The following is a 16,395-nucleotide window of genomic DNA, read 5'->3' on the forward strand; positions in this document are numbered from 1 at the left end:
CGCCCGCACCGCGCTCAGCCAGTGAGTGGGAACCGGTCTCCACATGGGATCCGAACCCTCGGCGGGAGCGCCGCCGCGCTCCCAAGTGGCGCACTCTCCATTGCGCCACCAGGCCGGCCCAATAGATAGGATTTTTAATGGAGCTGTTTGTAGGGGATGGCAACAAGGGCCCAGAGCTTCAGGAGACCCACCCCAATGGCCCTCGAATACCTCTGTGGTTTTGAGCACAATTTAAAGCCACTGCTTTAAATTAGATGCTTCTAGCTGGAGATAATTTGGAAAGATGCTTTGAAGTCTATAGTGCATGCAAAAGTCTTTTCTTGGGCAGAGCTCTTATCCCATTAGGGACTCTCTCCCTTGTCTAGACTCAAACATTACTGCTTTTGGATCAAGAGGCAGGTAAAATCTGCTTATTGGCACATCTCTGGGACTTACGTTGCCTGGAGCCAGAAGTAGGCCAGAGGGCTTCTCCTGTATCATAAGGAGGATGGCTTGAGGCATGGCAAGTAGGTCCCAATGTCTGTCTGACATAGTCCGTAGAGTGTTCTTGGCATGGAAAGCAGGAAATATTTCCCTAGGCTTGTGCATAATTCTGATTCTGCACTTGTGTCTATCAAATATGCTTCTGATCTTGGTACCCCTGAAGTTGCTTCAAGCAGGTACAGTTCTGTAATTCATGGGTGCTGGGGTGGGGGGCTACACTCTGAGGCAGGAAGGTTGGCAGCCTGTTGCGATCAGGAATGCACGGTGGTCTTTTGCACTTCTCAGCCACAACTGTTGAAGGTCCAGGTAGGAGGTTCAAGATGCTATACATTAAACTCTGGAGATCAAATTTGAGCCTCTGGCTTAAAAACACCTAGATGGCTATATTCTCTTAGTTCTTTAAAAACTATGGTTGTCAAAGTTTTTAGAGAAGCAGCATAACAGATGGTTAAGAGCATTAGACTCTGGAACCAGACCCCCAGGTCTAGCACTTGAAATTGTGTGAGCTTGGCCACATGACTTCAACTTTGTGCCTCAGTTGCTTCATTTGTGAATGAAGGATAATGAAAGTATTTACCTATGAGTGTGTCTATGAGGATTAGGTATATGAAGATATGGAAAGCATGCATTTATAGTGCTTAGCTTTATGTCATATAGATTTCATAGCCCGGTAAAAGGTGGTTTGTTCGTTTGTTTATAAATAAAGCCACTGAGTGAGGAAGTGTTAGAAGTGATTCCTAAGCCTGTCAGCCCATCAGCCCATGACACCCCCCTGCAGAGCAGCTGCTTCCAAAGACTGACATGTGGATTACATTTTTACTGGCCCACGAGAAATAAAACAACAATAATGATATAGTCATTTTCCTAACACTAAATATAATCAAATTAAAGAATGCTTCTTACTCAGAGGTTAAATCTATCTTTCCTACTTGTTTGGAGATAAAATGTATTTTCGTTTATGAAATAATTCATGAGGCAGTCATTCTGCTGACCTTACTTGGTCAAAAAAAAACCTGGCAATCCTATATCTATTTCTCAAAAGCTTTATCCTTTTAGAGTTAATTTCATATGAGTGTTAATCCTCAGGAAATACTCATTCCATCAAATGTTTGCTGTATACTTATTATGTTTTAGATGTTGTCCTAGACCTTTGGGGTGCTCACAGATGAAACACAGACTTTGGGCTCATTTGTGGTTACAGGGTAGGGGAGAGCCCGTATGTACCAGGGGAGAGGCAAGAATGAAAAGGTAAAGGAGTAAAAATGACATCATCATGACATCCAGTGGTTGCGGGAAAGGGGTGAAGGAAAGGCTTCAAGGAAAAGAAGGTGACACCTGTGAGGAAATGAACTCTGAGTGATGAGGAGGACTCGGACCCAGACACTGCAGAGAGTGGGTGGTGAGGGGTTCATGGACTCCACCATGCAGGCAGAAGGGAAGCACTGAGGGACAGCAAACTGGCCGTGTATTTGGCATAAGCCAGAGGCCAAGAGAGGTGGGGAATGTGGTGGAAAGGTCTTCTGGGGGCAAAGAGAAAGGCCTGAAAGAAGTGGTGGAGCAGCTAGGCCTTTGGTGGTCTGGAGAAGGAGTGACAAAGTAACTGCTGGAATTTGGGAAGTCTAACCTAGTCTGTATGCAGGAGGGGACCGGCCAGCCCAGGGAAGGGCTGTAGCAGGACCTCCAGTCTGGGCGTCTGAGTGGAGGTGTGGGGCCAGAGGTAGGATCAACAGGTGACTGAGGTCAGCAACCAAAACAACATAAGGCTTAGGAAACCTCATTACAGTTTTGATGAAGAACGTGGGCTGTTCCAATTCCCTTGCAAATGTAGTACAAATGTACAAATGTAGTGGTAATAATTATTTAAAAAAAATTTTTTTTAACCTGCTCAACTAGGATTTTTTTTTTTTCCCCCTTAACCTTACACAGAGTACCTGGTTTGGGAATGTCTCTATAAGCATCGTAGTCTGACCAAGTCTTAAGGAGGGATTGCCTTGCTGGGAAACAGGCTGCCTCCTCTCTGGGGCTTCTTGCTGGGTGGTATGTTAGATCAGGGGCCCTTCCAGCCTCTTGAATGCAGGAGGCTGTGATTCCAAAATACTGCTTCTCTGCTGTGTGCCTTCAAGAAGATCATCATTCTCCCAAATACACTCTGAGACCACAGAGGTGGTAATGATTAGCAGCAGAGCCTGCTGACAGTGTCAGTCTCCTTTAGGGATTAGGGGGTTCAGTTGGTGAACAAAGGAAGGAGCCCAGGAGAACACTGCTTTAATTACAAGAATCATTACTGGAAGTCAACCGGTTGCCTGCTGAAAAAAGGTCTGTAGATGGTGGCTGTTCCTAAACATAGCTGATGGTTCCACCAGTGCCCAGCTTCTCACCTCAGATTTTCTGAAGAGTCGTCAGATCTAGCTCTTGAATTGTCAGGGAGTAAAAGGAAAGAATGACTTGCATTGAATTCCGGCAGGCTGCTGGCACCCAGAACTCTATGGGCTGAGGTCCCCAAAGCTCATATTCTACCATGCCTGCACACCCTCCTCAGGGGTTGTCCGGACTTCTTTGGGTGATGTGGTAATAATTACAAAAAAATTTTTTTTCAACTCAATCTTGAGTGTACCCTTATGCTTCTTAATATGAGACAACAATAATTGTTGCTGCCTTCACATCACTCTCCCAGAGAGTCCTGTCTGAGGAGTTAGTGCTAGGCTAAGGCATAAGAGAACCTGGGACTGAGGGAGCTCTTTGCTCCTGTACCTGATGCTGAGGACAGACGTGCTTGCTAAGAATGAGCCTTTGATATTCCAAGTGTTTCCAGTGCCTTCCCTTTTCAATAATCTCTTCTGTACTTTCACTCCCCAACAGTCACTTAAGAGAGAGAAAACATGTAGCTTATCTAACTTTAAAAAAAGAATCATTTTTTAATTGGGCAGGACACGTTACAGGTTCTCTTCCCATAGCATTGCAGTACTTGAGGGAAATTAAATCGCAGTTGCGTTTGATGGCAACATTCTAGCTTACCAAATGCCTGCGGTTAAATTGACCAGCTTGTGAGACAGGAAGGAGACCTGCAGCAGGGCTGTCAGCTCCCACCTCCGACCCCTAGAACATGTCAGCAGCAAAGCTGGGCCCAGCTATACCAGCAGATTTTGTACCTGAAATGGGTACAGGCTGCCTTAAGAGGTAAGCAGCCTGACTGCCCAGGCAACAGAGGAAGCTCTCATAAGGACTGTGCTGACGTTTTATGTGATGTGTGAATGAGCTTGATAAGACTTGCAGCCTCACCCCAGAGGACCCAAAAGTAAAGTGGTGGCTAAGGAGGAGGAAGCGGCCAAGCCCAACAGGCCTCTGGATTACTGCAGTGGGCTGCCATCGAGCTGTCCCCCATTGGTCCTGGAGTTAGCCTGACTCTGCTAGCACTCTTGCTTTCTTCTCTTCTCGAGGCCCCAACCCCACCCAGATTGCGCTGCGCTAAAGCTTATTTCTTCTTCCCCGCTCCGTTCTTCTGTGCGTGGCACTCCCTTCCCCTTGTTTTCTTTTATGGAAAATGAGAGGAACCCGATGGTGCTTATTTTTCTAATCCCAACTGAGTGTGTAGCCTGGGAAGACACCTCTGCTGGGTGAAGACCCTGCCTCCTAAATCAAGGAGCTAAGCTCTTGTAATTACCAGTGGTTTTTTGCATGTGACCTGTGGGGAAAATCCAGTATACCACCCTCCACACACATACACCAAAAGAAAAAGGAAAGTATATGGAAAGAGAATCTGCTAAATATAGACCAATGGATTTGAGCACTTCTCTTGGCAAGAGCTGCAGCCCATAATGCTGTCAATTGGAGATGACTTCGCCCCCTTTCCTTTCCTTTTTTTGCCCAGGCACTAAACCAGTTTAGTTCCTCATGCTGTGTGCAATTATAGTACCGAGATGTAAGATGTGTTGACTGTGAGACCTTGTTGAGAGGTGAGGTGAGAGCATCAGGAACAAAATGATCATTATAGGCTATTCATGTCAACAGCATTTATACCTCTGTGTTTGCTTGCAAGCAAAAGCAGGAGCTAATTTGCAAGGCTGCCTTTGTGAAGCTGCCTTTTGATCAATGATTGCCTGTGTTAATGTTTCAGTAAGCTATTGATTTCTGCAACAGCTTTTGTTCCTGAATTTATGTGCAGTGGGTCTCTGCAGCACACACTATGCATGTTTGATTAAAGTTCAATTGACTTCATTCCTGGTGAGGCCGAGAGCTGCTTCACTCCCTGTTTGTAGAACCAAAGCTTTCTCCGACATGTTCTTTTGTTTCTGCACAAGACCTAGCCACCCATGCAGCCACCAATATGCTGTTTCTAATCCTCCTCGATTTGCTCCATTCCAATGTTTAATCCCTTGGTAGACATTACAGTGGTTGAGAGACGGCTAATAATAAAACCTGGCCTGGATTTGTTGTTGTTATTGTTGTTTTTTTCCTTTTTGTCTTTTTTACTGACCGGTAACGGGATCGCAACCCTCGGTGTTGCGCCCGCACCGCGCTCAGCCAGTGAGTGGGAACTGGTCTCCACATGGGATCCGAACCCTCGGCGGGAGCGCGGCCGCACTCCCAAGCGGCGCACTCTCCAGTGCGCCACCAGGCCGGCCCTGTTGTTGTTTTTTAATCAACTTTATTGACATATAATTGGTATACATGCCATATATGGTATGTATACCATAAAAATGCACCCACTTTAAGCGCACAGTTCAATGAGTTTTGACAACTGTATACATCCATGTAAATAGCACCACAGTTGACTTATAGAATATTTTTATCAACTCCAAAATGTTCATTCCAGCCCTTTTGCAGGCAGTTTTCTGTCCCCAACCCTCCATGTTCTAGGCAACCACTAATTTGCTTTTTGTGGTTATAGATTTACCTTTTCTAGAATGGAATCATACAGTAAGCACCTTTTGGGGTCTGGCTGCTTTTATTGCACATGATATTTTTGAGATTCATCCATGCTATTACATGTGTCAATACTTTGTTCCTTTTAATTGCTAAGTATTCAGTGACTGGGTATATCATAATCCATTTATCTGCTCTCCTGGTCATGAGCAGTTGGGTTTTTCCAGTTAGGGGCAGTTAAGAATAAAGTTTTTGTGAGCATTTGTATAAAAGTCTTTGTATGAATATGTTTTTATTTCTTTTGGGTAAAACATCTAAGAGTGGAATTACTGGGTCATATGGTAGATGTCATCTGCCAAACAGTTTTTACAGAGTGGTTTGACCATTTTACATTTCCACCACCAGCGTCTGAGAGTTCTAGGTACTCCTACACCTTCCTGGATTTTACATTTATGTTCTTTCATTTTCTCATCAATTATGATTTCAGACCTGTGGAAGAGGGACCTTCTTGCCTTGTCATTTCAATCTTGGGCACGTAGGTGAAAAAAATCTGTTCTGGACTCCTTACTCTTGTTTAAACACTATTCCTTAAGTGTTGACAAAAAGTTGATGTTGATTTCAATGTTAGGTTTCTTTCTCTTTTTTTTTGGCATCTGGCCATTTAGGGGATCCAAACCCTTGACTTTGGTGTTACAACACTACTATAACCAGCTGAGCTAACTGGCCAGCCCTATGTTAGGCTTCTTTCTTTTGGGTCTTGATTATCTCACATCCTAGCAGAGGACATGGTACAGGAGTAAGGGTTGAAAGTGCCAACCTGGCTTTTCCTGAGCCTTTTTTCTGTCTGGTGTCTGGTGTTGAACCAGTTTCTTAGCCTCACTGAACTCTGGCTTCTCTTTTTTTAATCTGCAAGTTATGCTATCTTTTAAAACATTGGCGACTTTTTCAGAACATCCATATTTGAGAAATAGAAATAATCAATTGTAAGTGTGTGAGGCAATATTGTGTTGTCAAATGCTGTTTAGAAACATCAGGGTGGGTGCTCTTTAGCAACGTTCAAGTAAGACAGTGAGGCTTGTCAGAGACCCAGGGGGCACCTTCCCACCTGATTTTCTCTCCCATTTTTGGTCCTTTCTCTCTCCTGTTGCTTCTTCTTGCATCCCAGGCTTCTTTTATTAGTTGGCTCCTAAAATGACTTGGACTAAAGGAGGAGGTAGAAGGAACCACTTTGGTTTTTTTCTCATTCTTCTTTCAAACTTTGGAATTGGGCTGTGATTTATTGTACCAGTTGCCCTTTTGAACTGATGGCATGTGCCATTCTGAGGAAGTATTTCAAGGGTGACTGTGACCTGCCTTGACTTGTGTTCCATATTGTCTTATAGGAAAACCGGAGCCAGGTCAGTTTTATGTCAACAGAAATCTCTTAATCCCCTAGCATATTTATGAGTCTGTTCCCACCAGCCAATACCAAAGCATCAGTACAGATAAACGCATTTCTGAGCCAGGAATGTAGGAAGTAAAGTGTTAGGAGCCAGGAGGTTCACAGGTCATGACCTTAGGGGCTCAGGATGCTCTAGTCACCACAGGGACAGTTGGATCCTGCATTTGTAGATAGCAGGTGATAGAAAAACAAATCAGAAATTCCAACCGCAGTTTCTACATTTTCCCTTATCGTTCAGTTACCATTTCATGGAACCAAGGGATGGAGACATGCGGGCACATGTATGGACGTGAGTGAGCTTGTCCTTGGAGGCTGGTCCCTGGCCTCACTGGCCTAGGGTTGTGCTTCACCTGTTGAGAAGTGGCAGTCACTACTAGCATTTTGTGAAGTGTTTGGGAAGGTTGAAACACATCCACTGCTGCAAGACACACGTGCTGTGGCTTATCTAGGTGTTTTAGTCCGTTTATGTTGCTTAGAACAAAATACCTGGAACTGGGTGATTTATAAAGAAAATGAAATTTATTGCTTACAGTTTCTGAGGCTTGGAAGTCCAAAGTCCCTCTGGTGGTGGTGACAGTGACCCAGGGGTCTCACATTGCAAGATAGTGGAAGCAGAGAGAGAGAAAGACACTCTCCTCTTCTTTTAAAGCCCTCAGAACCACGCCCCTCACCACCATTTTTAATCCATTCAGTACCGCGTGATCCTACAACCCAATCACCTCTTCAAGGCCCCACCTTACAATTACAATAGGATTTCCCACCCTCTTAACAGTCGCAGTGGGGGCTAAGTTTCTAATACATAAAAGTTGGGGAATACAATTCAAGTTTCATTGAGTTTTGGGGGGACATAATTCAATCCACTACATTCTGCCTCTGGCCCCCAAAAACTCATGTCCTTTTCACATGCAAATACATTCATTTCATCCCCAAAGTCTTAATTTGTCTCAACTCAAAAGTCCAAAGTTTAAAATCCCATCTGTGAAATCAATACAAGTTATCTACTTCCAAGATACAATGGTGGGACAAACATAGGGTACATATTTCCACTCCAGAAGGGAGAAATAGGCCAAAAGAATGGGGTAACAGGTTCCAAACAAGTCCAAAACCCAGCAGGGTAGGCATCAAATCTCACAGCTGGTGAATCATATAACTTGACACCATATTCAATGTCCTCTGCATGCTGGTGTGGGGGTTGGGTCCCCAAGTCCTCAGGCAGCTCCACTTCTATGGCTTTCCTGGCCTCGGGTGATGCTTTAGCTCTCGCAGGTTGACGTTTCATGCCGGTAGCTCCACAGGTCTGGGGTCTCCATGGTGGTCCTGCTCTCACGGCTCCACTAGACATGATGCTGATGGAGTTTCTCTGCTGCACCCAAACCCATGTTTCCACTGGGCATTGCTCTAGTGAGGGTTGTCTGCAGTGACTCTGCCCCTGCAACAGATCTCTTCCTGGGCCCCCAGACTTTTCCATACATTTTCTGAAATCTCGGTGGAGGCTCCTAAGCCTCCACAGCTCTGGCATTCTGCAAGCCTGCAGATTTAACACCATGTGGATGCCACCAAGGCTTCTGGCTTGTATTTTCCGAAGCTGCATTTCTAGCCACACCTGGGGCCAATTTAGCCGTGGCTGGAGCAACCAAAGCAGCTGGGGTGCTGGTGCTAGAAATAGCTACCCAAGGTGGCCCTGGGCAGCGAGCTTTTTGAAGGTGCCTCAGACCTGTTCCCTGACACCATTCTGTCTCCCTAGGCCTTTGGGCCTGAAATGGAAGGGGTGGCACCAGAGGCTTCTGCAATGCCTTCAAAGCCTTTTTCTCCTTTTCTTGATAATCCCTTTCCTTTGTAATAATCTTAGTACCACTGAATTTTTCTTCTGAAAATGCTCTCTGCTTTTCTACCACATGGCCAGGCTGCAAATTTTCCAAATCTTTACTGTCTACTTCCCTTTTAAATTCTGGCTTTATGTCCTGCCTTTGACACTGTAACTCAGCATAGGCTGTTGCAAGTAGCCATGCAGCTTCCTTAGTGCTTTGCTGCTTAGAAATTTCTTCTGCCAAGTACTCTGGTTCACAACTCCTAAGTTTCAACTTCCACAGAGTCCTAGGACATGGACCAAGTGCAGCCAAACTCCTTGCCAGTTCACAGCAAGGGTGGTCTTTTCCCCAGTTTCCAATAAATTCCTTCTTATTTCTATCTGAGACCTCCTTAGAATGGTCTTTACAGTCCATATGTATCAGTGTTCTGCTCACCACGACATAACCAGTCTCTAAGACATTCCAAACTTTCTCTCATCTCTTTTTCTTCTTCTGAGTCCTCCAAACTCCTCTAACCTTTGCCTTACACCTGTTATGGCCAACGTCCGACGGGTAAAAGAAATTTGCCCACGAGAACCGGGTCATAGGAAAGGGAAAAAAGTTCATTTCTGGCAGCCAGGGCTAGGCAGGCCAATCGAGAAGCGCAGCCCTGAGTTGAAACCTGTCGCAGCTTTTATTTTTAGCTAGGCGGGAATTTCTCACACCTGACACAATCTAGCCAATGCAAGCAAGCCAGCGATACATAAGCTAATTTTGTGGGTAGCCCTGTAGCCCCTCCCCACCCTGGATTCCCCATAGGGACTTTCCAGGCTAAAATGGCAGAGCCACCTAAAATGGCGTTGGCCATGCTACTCTGTTTATTCCCCCATTTATTTTAGCAAGCGATTTGTACAGAAGCAGAATGCATATGTTAAGGTCAGTAGGGGTTGGGGCATCCCTTAACACACCCAGTTCCAAAGACACTTCCACATTTTCAAGTATTTTATAAGAAACACCTCACTTCTCCTGTACCAATTTTCTGTTTTAGTTTGTTTATGTTGCTTATAACAAAATACCTGGAACTGGGTGATTTATAAAAAAAATGAAATTTATTGCTTACAATTTCTGAGGCTGGGAAGTCCAAAGTCCTTCTGGTGGTGGCGACAGTGACCCAGGCGTCTCACATTGCAAGATGGTAGAAGCAGAGAAAGATCAGAGAGAAAGACAGACTCTCCTCTTCTTTTAAAGCCCTCAGAACCACGCCCCTCACCACCATTTTTAATCCATTTACACAATCCTACAATCCAATCACCTCTTCAAGGCCCCACCTTACGATTACCATAATAGGATTTCCCACCCTCTTAACAGTCACAGTGGGGGCTAAGTTTCTAACACATAAAACTCGGGAGATACAATTCAAGTTTCATTGAGTTTTGGGGGGACAAAATTCAATCCACTACACTAGGACAGTCAGGAGTTCTCGCACCACCACCTTCCTGTAAGGGTCTGGTGACAGCTGTGGTTCCACTTGCTGAACAGTGCACAGGCATAGAACCAGCACTGGGCAGTAAGTGCTCAGCACACCTGTGTCACCTGCCTTGGCCCCTGCTCCTGTCATCATTCTTCAAGGCTGTTTTCTTTGGGGGGTGTTTTTGGTGAACCTGGTCTGATTGGGTACTCAAGGTCAATCACAAGACCTTGTTGCAGGGAATCTACACCTCTTTGCCTGGTTTATCTATTTTAGTCTTTACAAGACTGATCTTTCTAGCTAGATCTTATGTCACTGGAGAAGAAATTCTTTGCCTTCTCTTTTTTTGGCTTTTCCATTCACAAGACAGTGAGCATTAGGTGAGGCAAAGTGGTACAGATACTCTCAGGGCACTTCCCAGGGTCCAGTAGTGGTAGTCTGCCAAGTTAACTGACTTAATTGGAGAAGAACAGTGTGATCTAGGCGCTCTCATTTATGTGATTTTTTTTTTTTTTTAATTCCAGGTAAAGAGACTTTATCTTGGGATTAAGGACTCACAGCTTACAAACTTGGTCTTTAGTGAGCCAGCGTTAGTGAAACATGCCATTTGTATGTAGGGTGAGACAGGAGCCTGTGGAGCCCTTGAGGGTGCCAAAGGTTCCCTTTTTAAAAAAAAGTTGCATTTGTTGTATTTTCAAGAAGATGTCTTGCCTCCCTTTCTTTTGCCATAAAGGCTGACTTTGTGACATGTGACATTTCATCTCTGCATCAGCACTGCTGTGTGTCTGTCTCCTCTTCGTCTGTCTTTGTAACGCCCAGTCCTTGCCTTCAGGACTTCATGCCAGTTCGTCCAGATGCAGGCTTTCAGACGGGGGTGGATGGAGATAGAGCACTTTTCCTGGGGGTGTGATCTCTGTTCTTCCAGGGGGCGTGGCCTCTGTTCTTTTGGGGATGTGGTCTGTTCTTCCTGGGGGTGTGGTTTCTCTCCTTCTTGTCCCTCTGCTTGGCCCTCAGTCCCACCACCTTGACTGTTTGCTTTGGTTGGTTAGTTGTTTCTGGGGTAGCCTAACTAGCCAGGCATTTCATTCTATCACCTGTGTTATTTCACTGGAATGCTATGAAGAAAACATCCTCTGTGTATGCAGATTTACACAGACAGACACACACACACACACCCCAGAATAAGCTCCCTGCAGGCGGGAATTGTCTCTCTTTTTTGTCTGTTGATGATGTGCCTACATAGCTTACATCAGCGCTGGTGTCCAGCACATAGTGGACACTTGACAAATACTTGTTGATGGGTGAGTCTTCTTGGTGTCTAGAAGGTACACTTCTCTGGGCTGAGGAGACAGGCCCCTCTGGTACAGCCCAGGCGTAGCTCAGCAGCTGTGGTCTTTGACCAAGCCCAGTTCCCCTCATGACTCCAGGAGCAGACTGCTCGCTGTTTTGTGTCCAGTACAGCTGTCACACACCCAGCTTTCTGCTCCCACAGAGCAGGGCGTGGTGGAGTGTGGAAAAGCCAAAGCCCTCCGCACGCTTCCCTCACGGCCAGCCCTTCGTTCTTGCAGGGGGAGCTGATCACCTTCTATTACTACTGGAAGAAAACCCCTGAAGCAGCCAGCTCCCGGGCCCATCGCAGGCACCGCCGGCAGGCCGTGTTCAGGAGGATTAAGACTCGCACTGCGTCCACCCCCGTCAGCACACCCTCCAGGCCCCCCTCCAGTGAATTCTGTAAGTGGAGAGTCTTAGCACCACAATGGGTAATGGGAGACTATTCACACACAGTGTGCGTGCGTGCGTGCGCATGTGTTTGTGTGTGTGTGTGTGTGTGGTCCAACCTAGATGTAACACTGATGGGGAGGGAAGGGGGTGATTCAGTATGGAGAGTTTTAAGAATTATTCTTACATTTTAACATTTCTAATAAACTCAACAGCATTTTCAGTTTTTACAAAAATGTAACTCTTGGCCTTGGCCTGAGGTGTTTTTGGCCTTGGCCTGAGGCGGTTTTCCACTTAGTGGATGACGCACTGTTTGAGTTCACAGTGCATTTATATTTTGGTAATAATAAAATCAGATTAGGACTTTCTTCTTTTTTCTTCTGCTTTACCAAGATCCTCTTCATCCCAGTGTGGCAGGCAATCTAATATGATAATGTAGCCCACACCTCTCACTAGAACTGGCCTAGGACACTTGACTTGAGGGTCGCCTGTGTTGCACATGCAGACAACCAGAGATAGCCTAGTAGGTGGGGGGACTCAGTAGAGACGAATGTCTCAGGCTGTCTGACTGTGTCTTCAGGGAAGCAGCATGGATGCATTTTTCCCAGTTCAGATTCACAGCATGGGCATTCTTGCCTGCCACCCTGGGATTCAGGTGTGACATCAGCCCCCATAAATCTGGCAGGATGGGCCCTTGAGTCCTGCTCCTCACATGCAAGCTCTTTGTTCTGGTGATTGGCTCTCGGAAACTCAAAGGGATCCTCCACGAGCACTGTCCCCTCTCAGCCTGTGGAGCCACTCTGACTGGTGGCTCAGAGCCTGGGGCAGGCCACAAGTGACATGGTGGCCCTTGGTCTTGACTGAGCATAATGGTGTCTCCCCCACCCCCACTGTGTGCCCGCCATACCCAGTGGACCTGAGTTCAGCCAGCGAGGATGACTTCGACAGTGAGGACAGTGAGCAGGAGCTGAAGGGGTACGCCTGCCGCCACTGCTTCACCACCAGTAAGTGCCCTCGTCACGCCCCGGGGGTGGTGGACAGGGCGCACATTCACTGGGCCGGGCCAGGCTCAGGCACTTCCGGGTGCTGAACATTTCATGCATCAAACTGGGAGCCTGCCCAGGGCAGAAATTGATTTGACATTTGTATTGTGCTTTGGGGTTACTTGAGAAAGTTGAAAATCTTTATTTTACTTCATTCTTCCTCTTAGTAGTCAGTATGGAGTACTGACTAGTATGCAGGATGGACTTGCTCAAGCTGGGTAGGGACAGGGTGCTTGTGGTTCCTGGGAGCTTGCTGCCAGCTCCTGCTGTGTGCTCAAGATGAGGTGTGGCAGTGGAGTCTCCTGAAACCCTTTCCCAGCCCCAGGGAGAGCAGGACAGCACCAGCCCTGGTTGAGTAGCACGTGTCTGTCCGAGCCCAGTGCTGCATGGTCTGGTGGTACCAGGGTCGGGCAGAGCCCACAGAAGGGCCCCTCTGCCCAGATGTCCAAGGTTGGCACCCCCCCCCTTCCTTATGCAGCCTCCAAAGACTGGCACCACGGGGGCCGTGAGAACATCCTGCTCTGCACCGACTGCCGCATCCACTTCAAGAAATACGGCGAGCTCCCGCCCATTGAGAAGCCTGTGGACCCCCCACCATTTATGTTCAAACCCGTCAAGGAGGAGGATGATGGGCTCAGTGGGAAACATAGCATGAGGACGAGGCGGAGTCGGGGCTCGGTGAGTCCCCGTCATCCGCAGGGCTCCTGACAACTTCTCCAGTTTCCTGGGATGCTTGGGGGCTTGTGCCTACCAGGGGGAGGAAGTGAAGAGTTTGCCTTTGCTAGAGAAACAGATCCTTGAGGTGAAATGCTTTGCCCAAAGGCAGTAGCTGTGTCTGTGGGGCTGGGAAGAGCACTCTGTTCTCTCCTTTGGGGGTTCATGGGGTGCATGTCCCAAGCCTGGTTGCACAGAGAGCACTTCAGCCTTGGTTTCTAGCTCACTGCAGGCTCTACAAGTCTCCAAACTTCTGGCCTCTGGGCTGGTCAACTCTAGGATGGCATATCTCTGCTATTTTAAACTCGCAGGCTCTTTGGGGTTTTGTTTTGCTTTGTTTTAATGTTTGATCCTGTTTTAGAAACTTCTGGTATATCTTTCTACTCACTGCATAGCCCCTTTTATAAAGAGACTTTGTTTCCCAGGTTGAAAATATAGCAGGGACTTTGGGAGAGAGGTTTTTCCAGGTTTGGGGCAGAGGATACTGACAGGGTATTTCCCTCTAGCACTGGCCTCCCTGGTGGCCCCTTCTGGCAGGTGGGTGGGACTGTCCACTTTCTCGGGCCTCTGACGTCCTAGCAAGGTTGCTGGCAGCCTGGCCACTGCTTGCTCAGAAGGGAACAGGTGAACCAGCCTTAACCACTGCACTCTAATCTCTTCTGAGCCCTTGTGGCTTTGCAGAAACATGCTCAAGTGCTCAGTGGTTTTAGGAGCTGAACTACATTATTTAACAGCTTCATCTTTCTTTCTCGATCACTTCCCATCCTGTCAGGATAAATTCACAAGTGTTTGGCTTGGTTTGGTTTGATTTGGTTGGAGGAGTGGGCAGTTACATGGAACAAGCAGAAGGGTGAGGTGCTCTAGAGATGGCCTGGCGTGTCAGAATGGACAGCCCCTGCTGACTTCCTGCTGCTCAGAAAGTCTCATTCTTGTCCAGCACCCGGCATTCAGGCCAGTTCCTCAGGATAAGTGCTTTGGGTTTGATTTGCTGTCATCTCTTTGTGGAGCCGCCATTCACACAACTCCTCACCTCACTGCATGCTGACCCCTATGCAGCACAGAACAGGCAGGGCGCCTGTTGTTTGCCAGGGGCTGGGATTCGCTGTGATGCTGGTGGCGGGGTCTGCTCTCCCACTCCTTCTGGGTTGGACTCAGCGCAACCCACATGGGAACTGTGAATCCAGGCTCATCAGCCTCCTGTTTGGGTGCACAGATGTCTACACTACGCAGTGGTCGGAAGAAGCAGCCAGCCAGCCCTGATGGTCGCACCTCACCCATCAATGAAGATATCCGTTCTAGCGGCCGGAACTCCCCCAGCGCTGCCAGCACCTCCAGCAATGACAGTAAAGCAGAGACAGTGAAGAAGTCAGCCAAGGTCAGGTGCTGGGCGGGGAAAGTGGGGCTACTCAGTCCCTTCCTCACATTAAAGCTGGGTTGCTGGAGCTGGTGTTCATTTCTTAGCACCGACCTCTGAGGGCCACCTCTGCCTTGAGCTTCCCAAGGCCTCAGAGGTGGGGGTCGGGGGTGGTTGGAAAGGCTTCCTCCCCCCCAAGTTATTCCCATCCCCATATACTTGTTCCTTCCTGGTCCTAGTTGGCCCCTTCCAGAGCTTTCTTGCTCTGGAGATGGAATCAGAATGAGGGAACAAAGTGTCCTCAAACAGTCATCATTTCCCTACTGAGGCTGATGGGACATCGTCTCTTGGCCTGATTGTTCCTCGTGGGCTTTCCTACTGCAGAAGGTGAAGGAGGGAGCTTCGTCCCCTCTTAAGAGCACCAAGCGCCAGCGCGAGAAGGTGGCCTCTGACACGGACGAGGCTGACAGGACCAGCTCCAAGAAGACAAAAACCCAGGTGAGCTTTGCAGCTGAGCCCTGTTTACTAACGCTGGCAGCTCATGCCCCTTGAGAATCCCCCAGGACGGTGTGGGGAAAGGGGCTAGAGTGGCCCTTGACACTTGCCGGCTCAGGGCAGGACCTGTGGTCCCAGGGGCCAAACTTGCTGCTTCATCTTTACAGACTTGATTGTGTGCCCAGTGCTAGCAACATGGAGCAGAGAGGGCTCTGCTCTCCTAGGGCTTCCATCTCTCCCTTCTCTGGCTCTAGGAGATCAGCCGGCCCAACTCACCATCTGAAGGCGAGGGAGAAAGTTCGGACAGTCGTAGCATCAACGATGAGGGCAGTAGTGACCCCAAAGACATCGACCAGGACAATCGCAGCACGTCCCCCAGCATCCCCAGCCCCCAGGACAATGAGAGTGACTCAGACTCATCAGCCCAGCAGCAGATGCTGCAGGCCCAGCCCCCAGCCTTGCAGGCTCCCAGTGGGGCCACCCCAGGTCCCTCCACAGCCCCTCCAGGAACACCCCAGCTGCCCACGCCAGGGCCCACGCCTGCTGCCACTACACTCCCTCCACAGGGCTCCCCCGCAGCCTCCCAGCCCCCTAATCAGCCACAGGCTCCAGTGGTGCCTGCTCCCCACACCCATATCCAGCAAGCGCCTGCCCTGCATCCGCAGCGGCTGCCCTCCCCACATCCCCCTCTGCAGCCTCTGACCGGGCCGGCTGGCCAGACCTCTGCCCCGCCTCATACCCAGCCCACCCTGCACAGTCAGGGCCCGCCCGGACCTCATAGCCTGCAGGCCGGGCCCCTGTTGCAGCACGCAGGGCCCCCTCAGCCCTTTGGCCCCCCTCCCCAGCCATCCCAAGGCCAGCCCCCTCTGGGGGCCGCCCCAGCGGCAGCTCACCCCCATGCCGCCCTGCAGCTCCCAGCCACTCAGTCAGCACTGCAGCCCCAGCCACCCCCACGGGAGCAGCCCCTGCCGCCCGCACCCTTGTCCATGCCTCACATCAAGCCCCCCCCCACCACACCCATCCCCCAG

The 16,395-nt window shown here is 48.6% G+C and overlaps 1 protein-coding gene across 1 annotated transcript in view; it reads left to right on the plus strand.

Annotated features, from left to right (window-relative positions):
- LOC103599757 (arginine-glutamic acid dipeptide repeats protein) overlaps positions 1-16,395 on the plus strand; it is a gene marked incomplete at its 5' end in the record, with an annotated part of 183,396 nt that overhangs the window by 157,968 nt on the left and 9,033 nt on the right. The window contains 6 exons of the mRNA XM_008583915.1: positions 11,611-11,773; positions 12,673-12,765; positions 13,283-13,482; positions 14,732-14,893; positions 15,257-15,370; positions 15,622-16,388. Coding sequence (XP_008582137.1) covers positions 11,611-11,773; positions 12,673-12,765; positions 13,283-13,482; positions 14,732-14,893; positions 15,257-15,370; positions 15,622-16,388 — 1,499 coding nt within the window. The remainder of the gene's footprint in view (positions 1-11,610; positions 11,774-12,672; positions 12,766-13,282; positions 13,483-14,731; positions 14,894-15,256; positions 15,371-15,621; positions 16,389-16,395) is intronic.

Source organism: Galeopterus variegatus, unplaced genomic scaffold (genome assembly GCF_000696425.1).
Source record: "Galeopterus variegatus unplaced genomic scaffold, G_variegatus-3.0.2 Scaffold3082, whole genome shotgun sequence".
NCBI classification, from domain to species: domain Eukaryota; kingdom Metazoa; phylum Chordata; class Mammalia; order Dermoptera; family Cynocephalidae; genus Galeopterus; species Galeopterus variegatus.